At 42.8% G+C, this 27,566-nt stretch overlaps 1 protein-coding gene and 1 long non-coding RNA gene across 3 annotated transcripts in view; both read right to left on the bottom strand.

The window, feature by feature from the left end:
• Window positions 1–27,566, bottom strand: part of LHPP (phospholysine phosphohistidine inorganic pyrophosphate phosphatase) — a 79,205-nt gene that overhangs the window by 51,165 nt on the left and 474 nt on the right. Inside the window, exons 2-6 of one of the 2 annotated variants that reach the window (XM_064663573.1) lie at window positions 15,615–15,802; window positions 15,222–15,375; window positions 12,735–12,798; window positions 11,413–11,505; window positions 3,969–4,060 (exon numbers count right to left, since the gene is read on the bottom strand). In XM_064663573.1, the coding sequence (XP_064519643.1) occupies window positions 3,969–4,060; window positions 11,413–11,505; window positions 12,735–12,798; window positions 15,222–15,375; window positions 15,615–15,802 (591 nt within the window). The remainder of the gene's footprint in view (window positions 1–3,968; window positions 4,061–11,412; window positions 11,506–12,734; window positions 12,799–15,221; window positions 15,376–15,614; window positions 15,803–27,566) is intronic. The other variant, XM_064663574.1, reaches the window with a different exon arrangement.
• On the bottom strand, window positions 23,101–27,279 carry LOC135418319 (uncharacterized). Its single transcript, XR_010432390.1, has 2 exons — window positions 24,679–27,279; window positions 23,101–24,585 (listed from the first exon to the last, which is right to left on the bottom strand). It is a non-coding gene; the product is annotated as an uncharacterized LOC135418319 (long non-coding RNA).

Genomic DNA, 27,566 nt, shown 5'->3' on the forward strand with positions numbered 1-27,566 from the left:
CTGTACATGAGACCAACTGAGAGAGGACAAACCCACAGACCAGACTGATCCTTTCTTTGCATTTTTACACCCTATGAAAGGCTATACTCGACCAACCCAACTACTCACCCCATGTCAAAGAACCATGATGGCTGAGGTCACCTCAAAACACCACCTTATCCCTACATCTTCCCATTATTGCCCTGACTGATGCTAGCATAAGTTTTACTCCACGGTGAAGCTGGGATTTATTGCATTTCTTGGACTGATCTATGCTGTGCCTGGTTTGGCTACTGAGAAAGAGCTCAACGCTTGAGATTAAGTCCAAGTCCTATAGGAGGTCTGAGAGCCCTAGAGGAGAAAAGTATGATGCAGGAGTGTGGAACAGGCAAAGTTTGTCACATTAAAGGAAATCGGCTGCACAGACTTTCTTAAACTTCAAAGATGCAAAAGAAGCAAGAGAAAGGAGCCAGCTTTCAGAACCTCCATGCAAGGTGGTGTAAAACTGAATGTTTTTGAAGCAGCTTAACCCATATTTTAACTCCCACCCTGGGAGCAGCCAACAGTGAAGAAGACTTTGCAGAGGCCAGGAGGGTGAGAGCCCAGGGAGGAGGCAGCCCTGGGGCTGCACCAGCTCTCCGTGCACATCCCTTCTGCTTCCCCTCTGGACCTCGACTCGCCTGCAGAGCCAACCACCCCCACCCTGCACTCACAGAACCAGTTCCTCAGTTCAGCAGGGAGCTGGCACCCAGTGCCACGTCACAGAGCAGCAGGGCACAAACATGCCATGGAGGAAGGCTCCAGCCACTGTGGGCTGCAGTCAGCTTCCCATTCCTGGCTGGAGGCTGCCCACCCTGCGGCAAACCGAGCCACCCCATCTACTGCTACAACCTCTGCAGAAGCAGCTCAACTCGTTTTTTTTCCCATAAAATGATTTTCTGGCTCATTAAAACAGGTAGGATTCACCAAATTGTTCTTCAGCCTGATACTGAACGCGGTTGCTGAAGCCCCTCTGAAATACCATAAACAGCACAGTAAATCCTGGCTCATGTGTCGTCTTTTGTGACACAGTGCATAACCTGTGGTGGCACTGGGTGAGCAGCAGACCTCAAAAATCACAGAACCACACAATCAGAGAATATCCTGAGTTGGAAGGGACCCACAAGGATCATCAAATTCAGCTTCTGGCCCTGCACAGGACACTCCAACAATCCCACTCTGTCCCTGAGAGCGCCGTCCAGACGCTCCTTGAGCTCTGTCAGCCTTGGTGCTGTGCCCACTGCCCTGAGGAGCCTGTTCAGTGCCCAACCACCCTCTGGGGGAGGAACCTTTATCTAAAATGTTCATGCAAACTGCACTGACCACTGAAACAAGGAGAGCTGCCCCAAAGCACACTTGTGCACCAGAGGTGATGATGTCTGCCAGCCAGGGACAGCATTTGGGTGAGGATGGAGGGGGGGGTCCATCCCTTGGACCTACAGGATGACTTGCAAAATGCTGCAATGGTTCCTCAGATAGCTCCTTTGTTATTTTTTATTTTATTCACAAATCAGCTCTGCACTCGTTGTGCTGAAGTGAGGCACCACTGTTGGGGTAGAAATGGAAAAAAAAATACTCAAGGTTGTACAAACACAGAGAGAACTCAGCTGGGGTGATCACCCATGTCCTGAGCTGCACAGTGCTCACGGCAGGGGCCTGGAACAAGATGATCTTTAAGGTCCCTTCCAATCCAAACCATTCTATGGTTTCATGATTCTGTGACTGAAACCTGTGGCAATCCCACTGTAAAACCCTGACACTGCTGAGCTTTACACCTTTGGAAAAGCAGCCTCAGGCTGTGGCTGACACTGATGTGCATGAACCAACGATGCCATCCAGAGGTGCTCGGGTGCAGCACACAGCTCTGTGTAAGCAAGGACTAAAGGGAAAGACAGGGCCTGTGCAAAATCTTATATATCATACTTTAAACTAAACCCACCACCAAACAGCTACATTTTCTGTTATGTTTAATTTATCTTGCCCATCGCTTGTTTTTTTCTGTTTCTCTCACTATTCACTGTGTGTTTTGATTTTCTAAGTCATTCTTAAAAATATAGATAACACCTCTGACCTCTCCTGGCAAACAAGAGTTACTTCATTTTGTTCCCAATTACTAACAGCAGGCCTGGCACCACACGGGGAATTGAGACACTCATCTGTATTTCACTGCTGTGCAATAGTACATGAATTCAGATAACACCAAGCACAGGCTGAAACAGGAAACAAAACACTGGAAAACAATCTAGAACAGCTGGTGACTCCCTTTCAGCTGTGAAATCATGACTCAAACTTGATACAAGAAAATGTTTTTTTCAGCATATGATTATACTTATTTATGTGTGTGTACACACAGTTTATGTCAGCTGCCTGAACAGTTTGGGTACAGCATCACCTGTGGCACATTTTATGATGGGCAAAGTATGGCCCAGGAGAGGTTTGGTCAGTAACAAAGGTTTGATTTACCTCTGTGTGCAGACATATATCCTTCAGTGGCACCTGTATCTGTGTGATGTTATGATGTGGATTCACAAAGTGAAATAATATCAGAATAAAATCAACCACTGAATCCTTATTTTCTCCTTTAGGAAATTAATAGGATTAGAATCACATAATCATAGAATGTCCTCAGATTGGAAGGGACCTACAAGGATCATTGAGTCAAACTCCTGGGACTGCACAGATTAGGGACAAATAATCCCAACAGCACAAACTATATACTTACTCCTTTAATCTTTGAGATTTTTCAAATTTCATTGAGATAAATAACTGATTTTGAGAGGTACTATCTTAAAATTATAGAAAATACAATACCCCTGTATCTGTCTTTTAAAAGACCATCACTTACTGGTCCATTAGAATCAAAGCACTGGGTATTATTTTATCTCCTTACAGAAACTAAATAGGAAAATTGAGAAACACATTGTCTTGAAAAACTAACCAAGTACCTTTTCAGATAGCTTGTGGCAAGCACCACTTTCATGTGTTGTATCCCTCCCCAGAGGAGCATCCTTCTTTTACAGTCTCAGTATTTGAAAATTAAGAAAAACTGTAAAAATATAAATGACATCAGATGACAGATGGTGTGGCTGACTTACACTATAAGGAGGCACGATCATGGTTAAGACGAGATGGTTAAGGGGAGATTTTGACTGTTATGGGATCAGAAGGTTAAATTTAGGGAGTGATGTCTGCACAGCACTTGGACCTTGAGTGGATCTCAAACCTAACCTGGCCTGAGCACCTGATGGTTCCTTCACTTCCCAGCAGTCAACCCTGGGCCATGGCCTGTTTATAGGGGCACTCAGGTCCCCCATCAGCAGCTGCAGGGAGGCAGGTCTTGTGAAAGCTCAGTGAAAGCACAGGATCATGGAGACACCTGCAGGGAGAAGGGTTTGAAGGGCCACTTGGAAGAGATGAGCAGGATCCTGCGCCCTGGTAAGGCAAGAGGTGGAGAAACAGCTCTCGTGTTTCAGACACCTCAGCGCTGAATGTGTCTGTAGGGAAGAGCAGACATGTGGAGCCCTTCATAGAGCTGTGGGAGATGACCCACAGAGATTGCTGAATCGACAGTCTAATTTTATAATCCCAACCATGCTACAAGTTTCAGACACGTCTTATATCAAGTGCACAACACTTCCATGCAGCAGCAAGAAAAAAAATAAACAAACCCCAGGAAACACACCGGTTCTATGCACTGGGATGAAAAAGATACAGCTGTAGTTTAGCAGAAAATATTTCTCTAAAAGATCAAGGACACTGTGCCTTCCCCTTCCCACCACTTTCATACACACAGTATTTTCCCAAATGAAAATGTCACCACCCACCCAATGCTGCACAAGGAGGTGCTCGTGCAGACAACAAATGCAAGTCTACATTGACACCAACAGGAAAAGAGCTGGAAAAGGCATGGAAAAAGTCTGGTCCTGTGAATGTGTGGGCTGTGCACTGACCTGTACTTCCCTGTCCTCACTTGCAGGGCTCTCATCCCGCACTGCTGGGCTCCCCCGACATCATTCACGATGTCATCCCCGATCATGATGGCCTGTCAGGGCGAGGAAATACAGGAAAACCGCCGTGAATTCCATTTCTGCCACACATCACACGCCCCTGACATAACAAACAGCCTGACTTGATGTTTAATACCGCCATCAGACAAATTAAACAAGATAATATTGTCATCAGATTGATTAAAAGTCATCCTGCCTTGAATGTGATTCACGCTATGACTCCTGCAGCAATGCACTGGGGCAGCACACGCCTGCACAGTTTGTAATCAGTCACAAAAATCAAAGGGATTTGGCACACAGTTAAAAAAAAAGGTAAATTTTATGAAGTTAGGCCTCTTCTGTTCCTAACAATCCATTTCTGTTACACTCCAGGCAGCTTAAATTAAGCTTAACTTCTTAAAACTGGTATTCTACAAACTAGTCAAAAGCTTAAGCTTGTGATCACTGAGATCTTGCTTCCAACCCATTCTCAGGTTGATACAGAAATTTGGGAAATCACTGTAAAACGGAATTTATTCATTTTTGCACAATATGACACAATATGTACAGGCCTAGCATGCTCTCTGTTACCATCACCCTAAGTTTATGCAAATACTAATAAACAAACTACATTAAAAGAAGGTAACTGGGTGTGTTAAGATTTGTCTGTGTCTGATGAAAACTTACAGCATGCACAGAGCACCTTCCTGCCTGTTAAAGATTCTTATTAAATCAAAGTGCATCAATTAATATCTTTTTGACAACCACATCTACAAAATTTCAAGTGCTTATTATCATCCTGCATTAAAAATTACTACGTTGATTTTATTCTTCAAATCGAAAATGGTTGGTTTTATAGTTTAAAAAACCCCAGTATATACACAAAACAGTAATCTACCATTAATAATCAAAAAATCAGCTTTACACCTTCCAAAGGTGTTCTGCATTACTCTGAAGAGAACAGAGGCAGCACTTAAAAGTAGGGAAACAAAGCAGCTCTGAAAATCTGTAATCTGGTTTATCAATCCAATTTTTAAGCTTGCTTTTGTACCTTTTGTATCAAAGTTGAATTTTATCTAAAATACATTAATTAATTGCACCTTTAACCATTTGCTTTTCATCTTGTTGACTCAACTTCCTGCTTCATAAACATAACTGCCCACCTTTCACAACCTCAGCACCTTGCAAATCCAGACATTCTTGCCTAAATTTCCATCCCTTCCAAGTACTTTTGATTATTTTCATACCTGCACATCAGATACACGGGGTCACTATGCAAAGTATTTCTTGTTTTACAGAAGAAATTGCTCTGAGTGGTTTGAGCTTTCCCTGGGGTCTCTCATGATGGGTCCCTGCCTCATGTGTGGGTTTAGGGAGTTAATGGGATGTTTGCAAAGGATCAGGATTGCCTGGAGCAGCACTGGGGGGACTCTGCTGGGCACACACAGAGGCCAACCCAGCATTTTTCCATCTGTGGAGAACTGATAAACAGGCCCTTGTCAGAGAGGTCATGGGAATGTGGTGCACAGGCAGAAGCAGGGAATTCTATGGGAATGCCGAGCCTTTCCATTCAGCTGGCTGCAGCTTTAAGGTAAAAAACATATAGGAAGACTGCACTGCAGGTGCCATTCCAGTTACCAGTTCTGTTTAATACAAAATCCTCCTCTTCCTTTGCCTTCACATGGAAGCAGCTCTTTTTTCACAGAGCACACAAGAGCCAGTTCATCTGTGTCACTGACTGTGAGCTGTCCGCTGGGCAGGACTAAACCATACATACTGAGGAAGGCTAAAAATGGTAAAGCTCCAGAGCTATTTTTATTAATTACCTAATTGCAACGGGATCTTCTCCCACTTACTGCATAGCATGTAAAGGAAATCTAAGGATATACCTGAATTTTCTGAGAGTATTCATAAACCAAACTGGTCTAGGAACACGTAGATCTGTGACAGCTTCATGTTAAAAACTAAATGCTCCTTTAAGTAACATATGAGCTGGGGTGTGTAAGATTAGAAACAGTAGTGACCAGCCCAGTCTATCTGCCAGGTTGTTTTTGAATAGTATTGACATGAGAGATGGTGACCACCCCTCAGGGGATGGGATGGAACAGGACACTCTTTCAACGTCTGGTACCACTGAAGTGGTTTATTTTGAAACAGTTTATATATGTCCACCTTTTCTTCCTTCTGCCTGGAAGAGCCCACCACTGGGCTTTGAGAGGTTCCTTAGGGAGTAGAGAGACATAAGGATTCGTGACAAAGAGGTTGGAGCTGGGAAAAATATAGGGGAAGAGCAGGCTTTGGGAGAGGCAGCTCTGCCTTTTCAGCTCTGCTTTCAAACCCATTCAAAGCCACTAGACTATGCAGGGCTCAACCTTGCCCATCCTTCCATTTTTGGACCATTTTCCTTATCCACTCTGCTCATGGAAACACATGTGTTCCTAAAAGGATGCCTTCTCCTGTAGATAGTTCACCTTTCCTTGTCACTCCTCCAAACAAGGAACCCAATATGAAATGAGGAGAAAATGATGGGTTAAATTTAAGGAATTAGTAAATAAAGCAGGAAAGCATGGATAAGGAAAAGACAATAATCCCACTCATGCAGAGCTGCACAGGACAGGGCAACACAGCTCCAACCAACCAGCATCACCAATTTCTCCCAAGCTGCTCCAAGATATTTAATCACTGTCTTTGATAGTTTATACTGCCTTCTTCTTACAAAATTCCTTCCAACACCTCCTTGAGGGAGAGAGGGAAGAGATCTGCCCTCCACCAACTGCATGCCTTTGCTCAGCCTGAACCCTGATGTTCAGGATGAGATTTCTGAAACAAAGGCAATTTCAGCCCTGTGTTCTCATAACCCTAAAAATGAATTTCCTCTGACAAAGGGAACGGGCAGAGTAGGGCAGCCCAACAAACAGTCTCTTGCCCACCAGGGCTGTATTTTACCCCAGCCAGGGAAGTTTTCCTGCAAGACTGTGGCAGCTCTGTGAGTGCAGCTGCAGCTGAGCAGCGATGCCTGTCCAGGCCAGCTTGTGGCATACGCATACAAAAATGTACTCCAGCCCCCAGGGACTCCACAGATTTACTATTGGTGAAGGGCAATAATCACTAAAGGAGGAGCAATTATTCCCAAATCATTTAGGATTTAAAAAATCATTGGCAAGAAGATAGAGGTCAAAAGGTGCGCTGTCAAGGGAAATAAAAAAACTCTACCTGTCAAACCTGGGTTTAACTTCCTCTCTGACTGCAATATGGTAAGAAGAGAGAGAAAGATATAAAACTGAAAGGTCACATACCCACTGAAAGCAGGAATTAAAAGATCCCCGTCTGTGTTCACATTTTACACAGGGATCACACCATTAATTTGTTCAATCCTTCTCTGCAGGAGTTACTTTTTTTAGATCAGCTACAAATTTACTAAAAAGAAGGGAAAAAACACAGTGAGTCTCTCCGGTTTCAAGACAAATCATCAAAGAACCAGGATGATGTGATTTATATTTCCCTAAGCCACGCAGCTGGTGAGAGATGGTGTGTTTGGTTTACACAGTGAACTAAGCACACATGGGCCATAGCTGAGGGAAGCCACTGCTCTTGAAGGGTCCCCATCAAACCCAACCCCCGTTGGGGGTGATCACGGAGGACACGAACATGACCTCCAAGAATTTGGGAGTGGGAAGGCACAATATAATCCCCACAGGTCAGCAATCTTATTGGTGCTGTCTGTGCCACAGACTCAGAGCTGAATGGAGGTGGGGGCCAACCTTTTTTACCCACAGAAGCGGCCAAAGCTAGCAAAGTCTTCAGAGATGCTGCTGGGGTGGTGAATGGGAACCTCGGGTAATTTTTGTTTGCAAACAGAGCTCTAGCAGTCACTAAAATCACAGGAGAGTGTCTGATCAGAAAACAAAACATGCAGTAAAAAAATGAATGAGGCAGAAAGATAAGAATATCCTGATTTACCCAGCCATGCTCGTGTTGCAGGGCAGGGTTTACCAGGATGAGCTCAGACACAGTACTTTGGAGGATGCAAACAGTGAGATGCACAGAAGGCAGTGTGCTAACTTCACCAGAATACTGAACACAGAGTCAAACATATTTATGCCTAAACAGATTTTTGCCATAGGCTTAATAGCATTAATCAACCTAAATGTGCCAGGGCCATAAGGAAATAAAGCTTATACACCAAATCTTGATTAACGTATTAAACCCCTTTACAGAAGAAATACAACACGTTTGCTTTTCTCCCTGTTCTCCTTGGTCCAAGTGGTAATCTCCCAGGCTTCAGGATCCCATGTTATGTTAATTATGTTTCTGTCTTAGATTTCCAAAAGCGGCAGGGCCAGCCAGGTTCCAAAAAGCTTTCAGCAGGACTGAAGTTTGAATCTTCACTCAGCCAGTTCATGTTTCCTTTGGAGGGGGGAAATCTTCCCCTGTCGTTGCCAGTGAGCAACGAGGGGACATTGGCACGACAGCAGGTTGTCTGTGCCACTCTTGGGTGACCTCCCTCTGCTCTCATGCACCACTAACTCCCACCTGAGACTTGCAGGTGGCAGAAATGGGAATTGGTTAACTACCAGTAGTTTATGGACTCCGGTATGACCTGCCATAACTCCCATTAAAACAGGACAATTTGCTACAGAGAGAACTTTTTATGATTATATAAAACTACCAGAACCTTAACATTATTGAGGTTTTATTGTAAAGCTGTAAAAATCATCCACTGTGACAGCTGCCTTAAAACATATGAATTAGGCATTTCAGTAACCTTTAAGATGTGTTATTCTTTGTCATATTACTGAATTGTAAGATAGGTCTGGTTACCTCTAAGAGGTTTAAATTTCCAATCTATTAAAGTAATACCAGCAATCTGTTATTTCTAGGCCATTGAGGAAAGGTTAAAATGAAAATTGGACTTTGGGGAGTTCCTCCTATTCTAAGTGCAGGCTGAAAACATCTCAGCAGCAGAAGGCAAAGTCGGGGTCTCAGTAAGAAGCAGTTATCAAGGGAAACGACTGGTGATAACTTTATTGATTAAAGCAGCTTGAGGAATTTCAGAATTGCCATTGTCTAGAATTACTGTGGTGAGACAGCTTTATTAAAAAGGTATTTTTCATTAAAAGTCAGGTGAAAGAAAATTGTAATATGTTTCCAAAAGCACAGCTCATCTAAAACGGTTTAATGATGGTTTGGATTAAATGCATTCTACAGGTGGAATAAATTACTGGCAAACATTTTGTAAAAGTAAAGGCAAGTCAAACCAGCCCTTGTCATGTCACTACAAATGCAGAGAAGTATAGTTCATCCAGGAGAAAGATTAAAATGTAATACAGTGTATTACAGGAACTTACTGAAGTGAATATACTGAGGTTTTAAACTGAATATACTGAGGTTTTATTATTATGTTCCATGAACTAAACCAGCCTGCAAATCCTTCTCAAAAGAACATTAAAGTTGCAAGGTCAAGCACTGAGAAGTTAGAAAAAGAATAAATAATCTCTGCTTTTCTGTACCCAAACCAAATTCTCCTGAAGCCGACAGGGACCATTCTCTGGTGGGACCATTTTTACCAGGCTGGTGAATGTTTGTGGTTGGTTGGTTTTTTTTTTTGGTTTGGTTTGGTTGGTTGGTTGGTTTGTTTTGTTCTTTTTTTCCAGCTATTTTTTTTTCCAAATGCCACTCTGTGGCTGAAAAGGATTTGGGTGTTTGTTGGTTGGGTGAATGGTTTGAATAATTTCCATGGCTGTAACTGGGATATTAAGTTCAGGCTGAGTTATCTTGTAACTGGAAAGATATGGACAAACTGAAGGGAGCACAGGAAAGAGCCAGAGGGACAAAACTGAGGGAAGCTGCTGAGAGCTAAACCACACAGTTTTAGTAAAAGACAACTACTGTAATGATAACAAGCCTAGAGATAACTGGAGAGAGAAAACAACCAGGAAGGCAAGAAGTTATTTGTTGTTAATTAGAGTAAAACTAGAAATAAGGAGATGCAGTTTAAAAGGAAAGTATTCCAATGAATCTCAGGAAAAGCTGCCTGCACATAAAACCTGAACACTGCCCCTGGGGTACTCACAGCAGCCTGGGTGTTTGGCTCACTGAAAACTACTCTGGACCAAACATTAATAAATGTGGAGCAGGGAACAATCCTGCACTAGGAAGGAGATGGATTAGATGGTCTACCAGGTCTTTTCCATCTCCCCACTCTATAATAAAGTACAACTCAAGCACATACTGAATTACAGGGCCATAATTTCATCTCCAGGCTCGAGGGACCTACAAGGCACCCAAACTTTGCTCCTGTTGTTTATAATGTCACCCAAACCCCCCTGATGGAATTATTACGTTGTAATTCACTGCTGTTTGTGAATCATCTCATACTCATCCTTATACCCTGTGTGACATAACAACAAATCAATAAAGAGGAGACAACTGGGGACAACTACAGAGAGGGGGAAAATGGGCTGTATAAGGAAGCCCCACACATTCAGCACGTTTCTGGAAAGCCAGTAATACAGGAGGAGGTTTTGGGTCAGTCAGCAAAATTATAAAATATTTTACTTCTGCCTTTCCTTTTACTAAAAGAAAGGTAATCAGTGCAACACTAAAGGAAAAAAAAAATAACATTTTGGCTTCAATTCCACTGCTCTGCAGCCTCCAGTCTCCAAGTTTCTCTTTCTCTCTCTCGTGAGGCAAAAAGTCTTCCATAATTCCCTGGGAAACCTAACTTCTGTTCTTTTGTATTGTTTTCTTTAGCTTCCAAATAAAGGAATTTCACAAAAGAAGTGCATGTTCTTTGGAACCACATGGTTTGGGAGGAAGGTGAATATGAGAGCACAACACAACAATGCTGTGGAAGGAGAAACTACAGCAGAGAATGGAGGGATGGAAGGCTCTAAACTGAGCAGAGGTGTGGAGGGCACAAGCCAGAAGAAACACAGACTGACATTGGAAATAAAAAGGGAAACAGCAGGAAGCTAAAAAGAACCCTGAGAAAGGTAGAGAAAATTATGTCATACCTTCCAGGAGGGTGGTAAGTATGAACAGGGAAGGAGAAATTCAACCTGTTAGCATTTACCCTCTTGGTTGTCAATTCTCTTTTGTCTTCTTCACATTTTTGACAGAATGAGCAAACATAGGTTTTTCCCCTCTGCAGTATTTTTTCAACAACTTTTCCTTTCTATTCATTTGGGTTTTTTAAGTAGTTCATAGGAAGATCTTGAATATAAACATTTCTCTGCACCATATGGAAAAAATATTTGCATATCCACCCAAAGTTTACCATGTCCTCCTGGTCACATTCCCTTCAGGCTCTTCTGTAGTTTTCCAAAGTTATAGCAAAGCAGAAAAAAATGCATCAGTGGGCATTAATGTTTGGCACAGCCCGTGGTCAGAGCATCTGAAACCTTACCTGCTCTGCTGGAACTCCCATTTCTGCCAGGGCTGACTCAAAAAACCTTTTTGATGGTTTTCCCACTACCTCAGCTTGAACATCACAAGCATACTGGAAAAAAAGAAGAGAGAAACACAAAAAATGCTGATTGGAAAAGCATTTGTTCAACTCCATAATTCCAGTTACAAAAACTATGTGATTATTGATTTTTGCCCTTAAATAACACAACGGATCAGTGGCTGAAGTTAAACATCAGGGAATCTGGATATCAGAAGTGGCTGAAGTTCTCTGGCAGGAAAGAAATTCTTCTTGAAACATCTAAAATTACAAATCTTTTACATCCTCCATCATGGAACAGTCTTCAAACTCAGCTCCAGTATTGAACACATTTTTTTAGGAGCATCACTCTTAGAGACATAACAAATATCCTTTATATGAAATTATCAGTAGTACTGGAGGGCCTTAAAAGGTGTAGAGGGTTTCTTCAACCACCTGGCTTAATTTTAATGGTTCAAGTGACCAGCCAGATTTGAAAAGTTACATTTTCCTGCAACTAAATATCAGTGCTATGCCAAAACACCTGTTTCTAGCTTGTTCCTAGACAAGAAGCCTGAACTTAATCTGGGAGGCAAAAACTCTCCCCCCAAACTCAAATAGACACAAATTAATGTGCTAAAAGTATATGTTATATAAGTATACAAGTACAAATTAACTGCTATAAGTATATGTTATATAAGTACACAAGTAGACATTATATATGTTCTGTGTTTATTTATTACCCTATTTTGTCTTATTCTCTGCATTCACTATGTACTTTTTTTAATCTCTCTTCAAGCTTATAAAAGGGAAAATAAAGATTCTCTCCTTCTCTCCTTGGCTTATCAGTCGGGTTCCGGTTCTGCACAGATTTAATCAGGCTTAAAAGCAGGATTGACCTTGAATAAGGGCCTTTTGCTGCAAACTGTCAAGGGCAAGGGTTGTGTCAAAAACAACACTGCACCAAACATAAAATGGACCTCTTCAGGTTCTCTTGGATATCTCGCAGACAACATTCCATGTTTTCCTTTTCTGGCTCCTCCTTTCAAGGGCCTCGCTTCCAAAAAAATGGTGCCACAACGGTAAAAGTTCACATTTTAATTAAAAAAAAAAAATTAATAAAAAGAACAAAGGCAGAAAACAAATGAATCCGCCCATCTTTAGAATGCAGCAAATGAGTCTCCCTATCTGGGGGAACTCCCTCCACCAAGGTGAGTAATTACAGAAGATGGCCCATATTTATACCAGTTACTCTTTTAACAAGGTGCACAGAGCGAGTAAGCATAATTCAAGCCATAAAATACCTCCAATGCCTTCATATATGCTCCAACATCAAGCTTCAGACCATCGGTTTCTTTATAGTAGCGTCTGGAAATGGAAGTGATAAAGTTCCCATGAAATGAAAACGTCGGCAGTTAAACACAAAGAAACCACATTTTATTATTTCTCTGCCTTTATGGGTGTCCATATGGCTGCAACAAAAAGTCAAGCAATCAGAAAATCCAGAGCCTTAATTTAGCACCGGGAATTAGGGAAAGGACAGGCTCAGCACCACGCAATGCTCGGGGAAAAGATCTCAGACCAGATGCCCATCTGGGACACAACTCCACTGGTTCAAAGGGATTTCAAGGAGCCCATATGAAGGATGAACTTGTCCAGTGTTTTACTGCACAGTGACAGAGAGCCCCTGGCAGATAAAAGGCTGGCACCAACCAGCATCTGTGACCCCTTCAGTGATCTGGAAGGAGACCCCAAAGAGTTGAGCACCATCACCTCCCACATGAGGAAAGCCAAGGCACTGTTTGTTGTGACTAAGAAAGCCCTCTAAGCTATATTTTGTTCCTTCTAAAAATGTCCCTATTGCCATGAAGCTCATGAAATTAGATATTATCTCTACAGTGTTTTTCTAGAACAGCAATTCACACTAATGTAGGTCTTCCAAGCTCTCCTGATCAGAGCAAAGACAGGTTTCTATATGAAAGGAAAAAAAGGTAGGATGAGCAGACAGTTAAGATTTTATGCCTTATCCTTCTGCCATTTTCGATTATTCAGCATAGCCTTCCTTTAAAATGACCACTTGACCTTTGCTAGAACAGCCATTAACCTTCTATAGTCTGGTGTAAACAGCTTAATTTTCTGACAGTGGCATGACAGAAGAAATTACAAAGCCAATTCCCACTCTCAGCCCAAAACAGATGCTAAATGTAAATCACTCCATTTTCAGGAGGAGGGCATTCTGCTTCAGTGACTCTGACACTTTGGTTTTCTATGGAATGAACTAAAACTTCAACCAAAACCAACCCACTTGCCCACCTTGCAAAGATCCACCCAATTGTGCCAGTTCTGCACTTTAAAAACAAAGCTGGCTGGTGGCTGGGTTTTCTGTATGGCCCTTTGCATCAACAAGGCTTCTGTAGTCAGGTGAACGATTCTTGCAATTTATAATCTCCCTTCTCCAAATCAGAGAACTCACCAGAGAACTCATAGTCACATTACCTAAGTGATCAATCATTAAAGGAAAAGGTCATGGTGAAAACTGAGCTCTGAATATCCAAAAAATCTAAATTTTTACATGAAAAATAATATTTAAAATTAGTAACAACAAGTCTGGGTTTTAATTAATTTATATCAACAAATGACCAAACAAAAACTTTTATATGCACAGGGTACAAAGGCATTTTTGCATTAAACACACTACAATTCCTAAGGAAAGGTTAATTCTATATTCCTTTTTGAAAGATGATATTACATAACACAAAACCTGGTTATTTTATGCACATCAGCCATTCTGCTGTGGGCTCAACATTTTCTCCTTATCCTTCTGAGAAGCAGTAAGGATTTTTCACCCGTGCTGTAGGATTAGAGCGTGAGTGTCAGGTGAGGCAACACGATGAATTTAACTGCTCCTTCCCACTGATAAGTTCTACCCAGCTGGATCAATAACCTACAAACTATGGAGGGTTTTCATGCCCATTATGGTCTATTGAACCACTGAGAAAAGTTGTCACTACAGTTTCCCCAAGCTAAACGTGCCCAGTCTTTTTAAAGCCCATACATCACACAACAGATAAGAATAAGTCCTGCAAGGCTGTTGGGATTTGGCATTATTCAGCACTGGCATTAATAACCTCCTGTTTAAAAACCTCAGAATACATATAAATTAAGTGTTTTTAGGAAAACATTCAAACTTGCTGACTGGATTTTTCCTGTATATGAAAGCAGGAGATCAAAATTTACCTTTAATGGACAGAGAATAATTAAAAATGTTGCTTGATATTCAAACTATAAAAAATATGGATCTGTCTCTACAAAAGCACCAAAAGCATCAAACTGCATCACAAACCTACACCAATAGCCCTTTATCCAAGCATGGCCTGTTGGATTTTTGGGTTTCTTTCACTATTAAAAATCATTTATATTCAGTTCAGCCTACAGGCAGCAGTTAAACCAACGTTTCTCACCTCTGAGATCTTGCAGGAGCAAAGACAAAAAGACAAGCAATGCCTAAAATCCTGCTGGCCTCTTGCAATACTCACTCTCTTGGGGGTTGCACACATCATAATCCAAACTCTCCATTATTTCTACAGGTTTTTAAGAGGCTCTCCTAAAGCAACAAAAGTCCTCTTTGTTGACAGGTATCTGAGCAGATCAGATTCTCAGCCCAGACAAACATATTAACTACTTAAAAGCTGATACTATGAATGCCCACAACAATTTCTGGCCTCCATTAAAGACACTGGTGAAAATTTAAAAATGCAAAGACTTGAGGAAAGAAACAGAGCTTAACTCACCCTCTTCCAAGGGAGATCAGGACAGGCTTCTCCATCCCAATCAGAACCCGGAAAGCTTCATTAAGGTTGGCATAGGTGAAGTTTTCTGCTGCATCTCCAAGAACCACACAGTTCGGGTTTGTTTTATCGATCTCGGCAAATTCAGGCACAAGATCTACAGAAGGAGGAGAAAAAGAAAACGAATCACAAATCCCTCACCATTTCAGAGCCCACTGAATTGATGGTGTTTCCTCAAGTCTGTGTTTCCCTTTAAATCGGAGTCTGGATCAACTGCTCTTCAGACCTCCCTGTTCAAGACTGGCTTCTGCTACACTCATCTACCCTGTGACAAACAGCAAAATAAACCCTTTCCCACCCCTCCACGTGTCCCAGCATGTGCTGCAGTTGTCCCACCGTCGTGCACGAGCAGGTGTGGCCTCAGGCCTCGCTCCTTCAGGATGTGGCAGGCTGCTGGGGCTGGGGCCGTGACCTCGGACACGGACACGTCAAAGCCCATCGCCCGGAGCTTCTTCACGAAGTTCTCGCGGGTGGCCTGGGTCTCGTTGGTGCACAGCCGCAGCTTCAGCCCAGACGCTTTGATCCTGGGGAGGGAGAGCGGTGCAGGGGTGAACTGGGCATGGAAAACGAGCTCAGGGCATCAGTCTTGCTAAAAATTATATGAAGATGATACTCCAGAACGGGAGCAGACACACCTAAAATACTGATTCTGGGCACTGCAGCTGCAGTTTCCACGTGCAGAGCCGCTGCCAGAGGACGCAACTGCCCCTCTGGAGCACACAGCTGAGCTGGACAGGCAGCACAGGGGATGTCCACCATCCCCAGAATACCCCAGTGTGTCAGGCACACACTCCCTCTACACATAAAAACACTTAAATCTAGTTCCTTTCCTTTAAACTGGTCCATGGATGCCGTCACACCCGACCAGAAGGCACTGCACAGCAGCAGCTGGTGTGATACCACCGGCCCTTGACATCTTAACTTGGATTTTCACCTTTCCACTTACTGATCACCTGCTGCAGGCAACAGCAAGGCCTGGCACTTCTGCAGACTGCAGGTGAGAGGCCAGTAAGTTGCAGTGATGCTTGCAGTAACACTGGCATGGATTCAGTTACTTTTGTCGTTACATCTCTCATAAAAGACCTGTGCTGTTACTTGGTGGGTAATCCTGAAAAATATGGTAGCTCAACTGATTCATTAATAAACGTTTCTCAGGGGAAGAAAACATGGCCACAAGTGTCCAGAGCCAAGGACTGGTATTCTGCAAAAGTTGTGTTGATGCCCCATCCCTGGAAGTGTTCAAGGACAGGCTGGACGGGGCTTGGAGCAACCTGGTCTAGTGGAAGGTGTCCCTGCCTGTGGCAGGGGGTGGAACAACAGCATCTTTAAGGTCCCTTCCAACCCAAACCATTTTAAGATTCTATGAATCTCCTGCAAGTCCTCTCCCTCTGAGTGGCTTTTTTCCTGACCCAAGCTGTGATGACCTATTGGTCACCAAAAGGCCATTTCTGAAAGGATGAGTTTCGAGTTTTCAGCTATTTGAAGACCTGACGTATTTCAAAGTGGCCACGGAAAATCAGAAGCATTGAAAATGTACCAAAATTTAAAAAAAAAAAAAAAAATTGCCCAAGGGACTGTCACTCAGCTCCTCAATATATAAAAATTCGTAATTTCTGTCAGATTTCGTGTGAAGGTGTGTATAATTGTCTTTGAGGACCTGAGCTCATGCAGGTTCAGATACCTAGGTAAATCTGGCACTAGGCTTATAAATTCTTATTAAAATATTGTTACTTTTCTTTCTGTTAGGACGAAAAAGGTCTTTTCTATAAAGAAAGTCCCTGCACTGATTCTCAAGACAACAAAATAATGCTGGGTTTGTTTTCTAGGGAAGATGACCTCAATTGGTTGGTTCAAACACCAAAACCACCTCGAGGCAACGCATCCGATGACGAACTTTCTGTCAAAGGATTCTTGGAAATCTGGTCCTGACCCAGAGAGGCCCTTCTACTCATTAAAACTGCACGCCAGTGTCCTCTTTCATAACGCTGGTGATTCATTTCTTTCTTATTATTTGTCTTTCCTAATCATAGATATGCGAATTATCAATTACACTTAGTGGTTAATTGCCCTTCATAAAGATAGCTTTTCTATTTTAAATTAGGCAGTTAATATATTGTAACTAATAGCATCCACTTGTACATTATAAATATATCTTCATTGATTGGAGCACTGAATGTGAGATTCACTCACAAGTTAATGAAGCAATTGAGTGAAGAAGTGCAGGGTGTACCCAGGGAATAATTATTGTTAATGAATTATGATGTGACCTTCTCAGAACAATGAACAATTGGTGTGACAGTGGGATGACAGTATTCCACATCTGTTATTCGAGACACGGTTTCAGCTGGAGTTTAAAAGCAAAGCAGTGTAATTTGGATACATAACGAACTCTAACAGAGTGTGCCATGGTTAAAAAAAATATTCTAAATGCAAAACCTATCTGCACAGTCCTGGGGAAAAAAAAAAATCCCATGAATCACAAGTGCCTGGAAGCAGAACTTTGTTGAATGAGAATCTATTCTTTCTCCTCTTAAAGGTCAACAACACGAATCCAAGAACAACGCTAAACACTGACTTGCACAGACAAACAAACACCCTCACAGGTCAGCTTGGGGAAAGCAAAGACTCACTTTTCCTGTACTACAAACTTAAGTTCTTTCTCACCATTTTAGATGAAAAACAGAGTTACACTTCTGAAAGGCCTGACCAAAGCAGGAGCAGTCTGGAATTATCCCCGACTCCCACCAACACTTATCACCCCAGCAAACGAGCTCAGGAAATGGACAGAAAATGGGAGTCCACGTGAAAAGGACTTTCAAAAATATCCCGGAACACTAAACAAAAGAAAAATCAACAAAAACTCCAGAGGAGACTTATTTCTACAAAAATATCTTTCCAGTGTATTGCCACCTTTTCCTTCCCAAGGAGCACCCTAAAAAGACCTCCTGCTACTCTCTGTCAATCCTTTTATGGAACAGTCACACTTGCTGGTGTGTGCATAATTACACACACACACACTGGGATGAATCCATCCCTGGATGCTCAGTATCAGCAAACACACATCAGCAAACAACTATTAACTCAGAGCTTAAATAATTAGGGAGAGCTTTTACCAACATGGGGGAAATCCTGGCTGCAGTCGTGTTTACAGCAAAACTCTCCTTCAGTTTTCCTGGTCAGGTAGGTTTTGCGCCAGGAGGAACTAAAAGAGGTGGCTTGAAGGTCTCTGTCTGACAGGGGAGATGCTTTGCTCTGTGAGTCTATACTGCACTGGGGGCACAGCTGCTGAGCTGGCCAGTTTAATGGGAAAGCTCCAGGCTCTGAACTGACCTGCTGTTCATACCTCTGGAAGCACGTGCAGATCAAGTTACTGTAATTTCCAGTGTTGGCAAGTGTGGGGACGTCGGGAGAAGAATAAAGAACAAGATTTGTAATGTGATGTCTTATAAGATAAAGAGCAAGGGATTAGATGAGTGCAGGTACAGAAGAATGAGGCACCAGCAGATGAAATACATGACACACGTTTTATCAAGATCTCCACTGTATTACAGATTTCTCAGCAGTTTTATTACAGAGGCGCAAGCACACCCAGGAAACCCAGTCAATCAAGGCTTCAGCTGACTTCCATACATCATGGCCATGATAAAGATCCCACTCCAACTCCATAAGCACCAGGAATCAATCCTGATTCGAGCACAAGCCGAGCACATGGACAGGCAGCACTGTGCTTACGCCATAGGGACTCAGCATGATCCAGGCAGCTGTGACATCCCAAGGCTGCCTCTCACTCCCTGTTTGGGACCATCCACAGGCTCAGCATGGATCAAATCCACTCACACCACTCCTAATGCCCACGAGCAGAAACGGGCGAAACTGAACTTGAAGGGAGAGCAGCTTCTGACCTTTCGGGGTGTCACAAATGGCAAACTCAGCTAAAAGCATCTCTGTGGCAAAACAAACCTGTTGGATCCCTTCTCAGAGGGCACAGCAGAGCAGGCAGGGCAGCTGGGAGCAGATAGAAAAACCAGCTGTCCCCCTCCAGCTCTGTGCCAGCACCAGCTCTGCACTGGCTGCCAGGGAAGTGCCACAGGCACTGAAGAGAAGCTACAGGGAACGTCCAAACCCAAAATTATAAGCAGACAGATGAACACCAAACTAACACACCAACAGGTAGTAAGGAGTCTTTTTCTAAGCCTTACCACAGGAGGGATTTAAGCCCCCTCCAGATCAAAACAACCCCTCAGACACCCAAACCCAAACCTTAAATACAGACCTGGGGCACCAACCCCGCTCCAGGCACATCGTGAGCACGAGCACAGGGAAGAGAGGGATATGAGGGGTTTAATTTCAGCCATGAGCTGCCCCTCACACTACAGCAGCTCTTTGAACTGACCTTTACCTCATCTTGCTGGAGCAGGACACGAGGCTGAGTGACAATGTCCCACAATGCAATTACCATGCGTCAGATGAGCCGGTCCCTTACAAATCACCTCGAACTTTACACATCTGCTGGCTGTCAGCATCTGCCAGGCTCACTCACCCGAAAATAATGAAAAAAACTCTCATTATTGCTCCATAACAGGTAAAGTGTTAGGACAATTATTAGACATCCTCACTGACCTTGTGCAGACTCAGCCAACTGCCCTTGCCAACCTTTATGGGCAGCCTTTGGGCACACAGAACACAAAAAACTGTTCTTTCAGGTGATGTAAAGGTTGTGACACCAGTAGGAAAAGCACCTGGAATCTAGGCTGAAGCCATCACTCCTCAAATACACATTGTACTGTACGTGGCTGAAGCAACTAAGGACATGGTAAAAGGCTAAACTTCAGATTTTGGATAGACGCTTTCGTGACAAAGATTTTTCCTAACACAGGAGCAGGAGGAGCAGCAGGTCCTGAGGAGATGGCCAGGGGAGGGCAGAAAGAAAAACCCTGGAAGAGGCAACAAGCCTGAGCTTGGCAACTGTCCAACAACAACTTCAAAGGGCTTTGGAAGAGCACTAGTTCTGAGATTTCCAGAATTGGCCTTTTATCCTGCTTTTGGTTTTTCAGAGTGTTTTAGGTTTTCTTAATTTAAAAGCAAGTATGCTAAGCACTTATCCTATTTGAGTCTTTTGCATCAGTGGACAAATACCAGTGTGCTCCAGCATAAACCTGCCAGCACTCTCATACCTTGTCTGAAACACAGGGAATCAACAGCACCAGAGAGTTATCTACCTGCAACCAAACAATAAACAAAACCAGGACTTCCTCCCACCTGGGCAGAACTGATGTTGTTGCCCTCTGCAAGGGCCAAGGTGCTGGTGCTCCAGGTAAAACATCTCCTGTCAGAAGGGCATGAAGCTGAGCTGAGACAAAACTAAGCATAATGGTCAAAAGTAGAAATGACTTGTCTAGTTACAAGGTCAATACAGAAGAAAGCTTGAAAAGAGCAGAAATTTATACTTCCTTAGCCTGGCTGGCAGATGGAAAACCACAGAACGTGATGTAGCTTTAGACATCGTGTAAAAAACACTCAAAATGACAAATTAAAACAGGTTTTGCAACAAGAAGTCAGTACTAGTCCTCAGCAGTCTGGGTAACAGTGTGTAAAATCTCATCCAGACCACAGAATGGTGAGTGATCAGGGCAAGGAGGGATCAAAATCTCCTCTGCCTTCTGACACAGCTGTCTAGCAGGCAATGGGATGTTTTTCTGGTGCCACTTCCAGGGAGTAATTCACCTAAAAAGTCAGCACTGCTCTACACGGAAGGTAAAACTCCCTCTTCCAGCCCACATAATGCACAGGTTACATCCAAGTGTCAGATTATGTTATGTTTACAAATCAGTGCTACTTCTGAGGCTGATCTTGCAAGTTTTTCCCAGGAGAACCTCCATGGGATCATCACACAGGCCTGAGGATGCAAAAGGGTTCTGGCTGACAGCGATAACCCAGCTGTGGAAATGCCTGTGGGGGGAGTACATTAAAAAGTGTATTTGTGGCAATAATCTATTATATTTTCTCTGCAAATCTGCTTTCCCGTCATTCCAGTGGTGATTTCAACAGCAGCAATTTTTCACCTTTAATTTCATCTTCTGAAACAACACTAATTATTTCAGAAGCCTGAAGGAGGCCAGCCACAAGTGCCTTCATCCATCCTTATATGGCACAACCCTCTCCTAATTCCACAGAAACACTGAACTTCCTTGTGTTTTTTTCACTTGGTGTGTGCAATGAGGACTGTGGATGAAACCTGGGTTGTTCCTTCTCTATCCCAGTGCCCAAACCTTTCCATTCCTCTGATTTCTGCCATCACAGCTCATCCAAACTGCTTAAATCTTGCTGTCACATCTCTGATGCTACTTTTGTCCCCTGATCTCCTGGTGTTTCCATTCACTGATGTCCTGTCATTGGTCCCAAGTACAGCCAAGCTCATTAAAATTCCCATTCTCTGGTGATCCAGCTTTCTGCTCCATATAGCAAGGCTGGCCTGACAAATCCTTACACACAGCACTGTCTGGCCCCACTCCCTCTTGCATTCTTGTGTCTGAAACTCATCTCTACATCTGCTATCTCACGAGCACAATTTCCTCTCGAGATCCATATGGCTCACCTCTCTCTATATATAGAAGTGGATAATTTGGAGGCAATCCAAAGGAGGGATTGCAAAAGGGATTAAAAAATGGGAGGGCATTACCTTTGAACATGAATAAAAGCAGATTAGTAGGCGCATATGAAGGAGCCATGAGAAGAGGCCAATGTTACTTAAGGATGGGCAAGGGTGACATAAGGAAAGGTACAGTTATAAAACTATACACTCTGGAAACACCACTTTGAGACACTGACAGCAAAAACTAAAAACAAAAAAATCACTAAATTGTAATTAAAAGAAAACTTTAAAAACCCACTAATGTCTTTATTTAGGTATTTTGGTCATATGGAATTTTTCAGGGGTAAAAAACTGGATGTTGCACATCAAAACAAACACAGAGTCCATCTAGTCCTGAAATCTCTAAAAAGGCCAACAAATACAGCTGGATACCAGCATTACTGCACAAATTATCTGACACCATAAATCACAGTACACCTCCCTGAACAGAAGGGTAGACAATAATACAGCACAACAGTGTAAACTAGAATTAAGTCTTCAACAAAAACAACACATACTTTTGAAAGGAATCTGCAGAAAGGAAGCACAAAGCAGAATATAAGAAAAATATCTCTGGTCCATTACATTCAGTGACAAGATGCATTTAATTGCTGCAGATTACCAAATCAGCTTAATGTATTACACCTGAAAGACTTGAACCACACTGCAAGTGGGTAAATAAGTAAACTCTGGTAGAGCTTAAATAGTTGGTAAATCTCCACTTTGAAGCTGTCAGGGAAAAAAAAATCAGATCTTTGGGCATTCAGTTAGCATGAATATATTTATTTGCATTAAGCAAAATATTTATATTGACAGTACAGTGAATGATACTGCAGTAGCTTTCATTCTGTGCTAAAAGGGGGGTCCCAGGGCTGGGGGTTGAAACTACATGATCTTTAAAGTCGCTTCCAACCCAAACCATTCTGTGATTCCATGAAAAGCTGAGATTTTTTTGCCTCTGAAGCTGCTATTTACTCCATTAAAAATTCAGTCAAAACAAAGTTATCCTTGTCAGGGTTGAATTCTTAGTTTGTATACAAACAGCAGTTGTTTGTAAAGAATTACTTCTGTTTCTCAGACCCTAAAGCTTAATGATGTTTGAATTCCAAAAGTGCAAGCACTTATTTGTGCAATTTGTGTAGACAGCACATAAGTACCCACAATTTCAGGGACACAGATTTTTTTAAAAAAAAAAAAAAAAAGAACACTGCTGATTAGGAAAACAAGTATGGGTTAGGAACATCCACTGCTCTCAAAAACTGAGGGCATAGCTGATGTTAGAGACCAGAGTGGAGCTGTGACAACTCTGCATCCACTGAGGATCAATTCCTGGATCCCTTTCTGGCTCTGCCATGGAACAGCCATATGAAAACACAGAAGTGCTTCATCTTTTTGTGTCTCTACTGTTTCAGAAAGGGCAGTGACACCTACCCTTCTTCAGGATCCACGGGCAGAAAACGCAGAGAGAGTCAAGTACAAAGACAAACAAAAAGATATTTACACAAGAGTTGGTGTAGTTTATTTGAAAATCTCTTTCTAAGAGAAACAACTCCTTTGCTATCACAGGTCCTGAAGGCACAGCAAGCCTTGAAACTCTGCACGGCCTGTGCTAAGCCATGCCTGGGTTATCTTCTGTGACAACAAAGATTTCCTGCTCCTTGTGGCACACACACTTCCAAAGGGCTCTTTGTGAGCTCCCAACTGTCCCACCCGAACCCCCACGCGCTGAATTGCTTTACAGTCCCAGTTCCGCTTGTTCTCCTCGCAATCCTGGCCTTGTTAGACTCTCCAGGTATTTTATTTTAACAGGACTGTCCAGCTGCTCCACAACCTCCCCGCTCCCCAGATTTCCGCTGCTCTTCTAAAGGACTCAGTGGAAAGTCGTGCTGACAGATGCACCGTCCCGGCCCAACAACAGGATGTTGTAAATGTCCAACTACTGTGTGCTTTTCATATGGATATGCTAATGGACACACTATCAGCACACAGCTGTAAATGCAAATGCCAGAGCACAGGCTGAGCATCTTTTATGGATGTTTAACCACCTTCTGTCTTGTAAGAGACCAGCTCCCTGCTATTTGTAAGATAAAAAGGGACTAGCTCACCTCGTGTCAATGCTGTGTAAATCGATTAAGACAATAAGAGCACAAACACAGAGGCACTGTTAGGGCTGGCTCCAGGACAAGCCTTTAAGTCACCTTTCTGATCTTGTCCATGGGCTTTCTGATCCATGGCATCTGCCAGTTAACCACACACACTGAAAAGAGTTGTGTTTAACTTTGTTATAAGGATTTTTAAAAACAACAACAAACAAATTAAACAATCAAGAAATGTTATGGGTTAAAAGTTTTAAAGGGACAAATAATCTCATCAAGCTGCTTTTGGATTTTTTAGTCATCCACTGCTCTAATATCCCCATCTAAAGTCAACAGCAAGAGTCTCTGGAGAATTTAAAGACATCCCTGGCACGGTGGCTCCTGGGTTAAACCAGGGGTGCCAACACCCTTTGGCACACGGGTAAGGTCTGGCTGCCATGGGATGGCTGAGTAACAGGAAGGATCTACAGTCACCTTACCACTTGAGTGCAGCAGAAGGTCTGCTCTGTACAACAAATACTTCTGTGGTTCATCCTTTCAGCCTCTGATTCACCAACTCCCTCTCAGTGCACACTGAATCCTAGGATAACTTTATCAGAGACGTGGGTATATTAGCAATTAATAAAGCATTTCCAGTGGTTACACTTAGTGTTTCACCACAGGTTATACCAACTTGGATAGTGACTATTGATGCCTTCCTCAGGAGGGTCTCTACAGCACTGGGAAGTGTGTTACTGAATGTCATCTTGCTCAGGATGTTTCAGTGTCCATCAGCTTCTGGGGTCATTTTTCTGCTCCATCTGCCTATACTGTCAGCTAAAAACAAACAAACAAGAGAGAAGCACCTCCCCTGCAGCCACCATAAATATGAACCAGGCCAAATTCTGCTGGCAGAAATTCCATTGCTACTCCCTCAAACACTAACTCAAATAATTGCAGAGCAGAATTTGGCTGAAAACAAAAGAAATAATGCAGCCAACACAGTTTTAAGAGGTTAAAATGGCTTCAGTCACATGAAACCAATGACAAATTAATATGTTTGCTTATCATTTTTATTGGAGTGTACTATATGTTGTTACACTAAGTTAATTGCTGTAATAGTGTGGGAGATGATGTAGCAAGACAGTCTGAAAAGAAGAGGTCAGCAGTCATTTTGTCAGAGTCCCTATCTGTACTATGAGTTATCAAAATGTTATTTAGGGCTCCTATTGGACATATATATGCACTGAAAGATTTTAGACAGCTCTTCTAGCAAAAGACCATGTCAATTTGAATAAGTTATCAAGTTCCTAGCTATCTGCAATTATGACTTTTTAATTGATACAGAAAAAAAGGAATTAATTAAAAAAGAGCTCCTTTTAGCTTTAATCCATCTGCTTGAAACCACTGAGCTGTACTGTGACGCAGACACAAATATTAATGACCAACTGGCAATAGGATAATGAGTCAATAAAGATTTTAAATGGTGTGAGCTAGAACAATTACCAACCTAATAGGCAGATAAATAAGGCTACTTGACTTTACCCAAGGAAAATGATTATTCTTAACCAGTTACATTGAATGACCTGAACAAAGTGGTTTGGGTTTGTGTTTTTTTTTCCTTCCTGTCACTTTTCCATTCTGCTGTCCCCAATTCCACTCTGCTGTCCCCAATTCCCACAGCTATGACTGCTGCTTCTCCACTGCTTACCAAATCCTGACCAAATGAGATCAACTTTCCCAGTGCAGCTCTCCAGAGCCTGCTGCTGGATTGCATCTCCCAGCCTGCCTCAAAGACCCCCCCAAACCCTTCCAGACAGGCAGACAGGTCAGATTGGCTGCTGAGGGGTTTCTGCAAATAACGAGGAACAAGGGCTTAGACATTTCCAGTATTGCCAGAGAAATCCCATAATTTCTTTAGCCCAAGGCCAGAGTTTTACTGTTGTTTCATCAGCATATTTCTGATACTGCTGTAAGTTAAACTGCAGTTTACATTGCCTCCATGCAAGAGGGTTCAGCAAAGGCAGTGACAAAGGTTATTAAATGACAGCCTGCAACCCGACAGAAAATGATGCTTAAAAACCTAGGAGGAAAAAACAGTATGTCAAAAGCATCCAGTGAACCACAACACAGGTATTATTGACTATGTCCTGAATTTTAAAGGAATGATCTGATCTCTGGCACTAATTATGCAGTTGTTGCTATTTATGCTTGATTTGGCCATCCCTGGAGGCCTTGGCTATGATCTGGGCTGTTCCATGCTAAGCACTGCACCCATGCAACTCCTTGAAAGACCCAGGTGCCACAGCACTCCCATACAATGTCTTTATAGAAGCAACTTTTCCCTCTGCCTAATATCACTGAATTCCCTTGAAGTGCTGCTCTCCCACGGGCTGTCCTGGCACCTGCAGCTTCCACCAGCCAGCTGAGCATCACAAACAGGCCACGAGCCTCCATAAGCCTTAATCTTGCTTCAAACACTGCTCTCTGACAGCACTGGTAACTCTGATCCTGGAGATGCTTCATCAGCTTCATCTGATGACACTTTCTGTGCCTGCTACATGTGTTTCAAGAAGTATGAACAAAGACATTATTATTAAAAAAAAGCAGCAAAGACTTCTGTTATTGCTAGTACATTTGAACCTTCTCCAGTTCTCTAGTTGGTTCCACAAACATTTAGGCACATATTTAACTAACCTCATATGATTAATTTTACTGCTTTCAACATTTCTTCTTGCATATTTTCCTGCTCAATAAAGCACTCACCACAACTGTGTGTGTGCTGAGTGGCTCCAGATGACAGAAACTGCACAGGTGCTCACCAAGCTGCCAACCTTTCAGGGTTCAGAATTTAGACTTTTAAAACATTTCAAACGGGGTACACACAGCAGCACACAATCACAGAATGGTGTGGGTTGGAAGGGACCTTAAAGTCCATCTAGTTCCCCCTCCTGCCATGGGCAGGGACACCTTCCACTAGACCAGATTGCTCCAAGCCCTTTCCAGCACTTGCCACTTGAAATGGACCTGGATTTTCTGTAATGGGTTAGGGAAACACCAATGTAGAGCCAAAAGCCTCTTATACAAACCCACAACCTCATCCAGCAGGGCAGACACACCAATCAATACTTGTCTTTAAATGAAGTTGTAGTCACTGGCCCCATCCTGCTCCTCTGGTCCAGCAGGGCCGGTATAGACACACTTGGCAAGTCAACCTAATGAATTCAAATTTACTTAAATTTACTTAAATCAAATTTACTTGGCTTGTGTGACATGGATTGCATCACCCAGCTAAAAGGGAAAGAAGTCCCTACCTGTGGGCACAGGGATTAACTCATCCCAACCACACTTTGCTTTAGAATCACTTCCAAGCTGGACAATCATTAACCCCAGCACGGAAATTCCCCATGTCTGCTGGGTTGCAAGTTTTCCGCGAGAAGCCTCAGCTAATTTGAGAGCAAAGTTAATCAATTTGCAGAAGCACCATGCCAGTGCGTGCAGTATTTTAAAAACGACTGCCGGGGACAGCATCAGACCTCTCGTGTATCCCCTGCCCCTGCTGCGTGTGCGCTGACGACAGTA

This window comes from Pseudopipra pipra, chromosome 8 (assembly GCF_036250125.1).
Source record: "Pseudopipra pipra isolate bDixPip1 chromosome 8, bDixPip1.hap1, whole genome shotgun sequence".
NCBI classification, from domain to species: domain Eukaryota; kingdom Metazoa; phylum Chordata; class Aves; order Passeriformes; family Pipridae; genus Pseudopipra; species Pseudopipra pipra.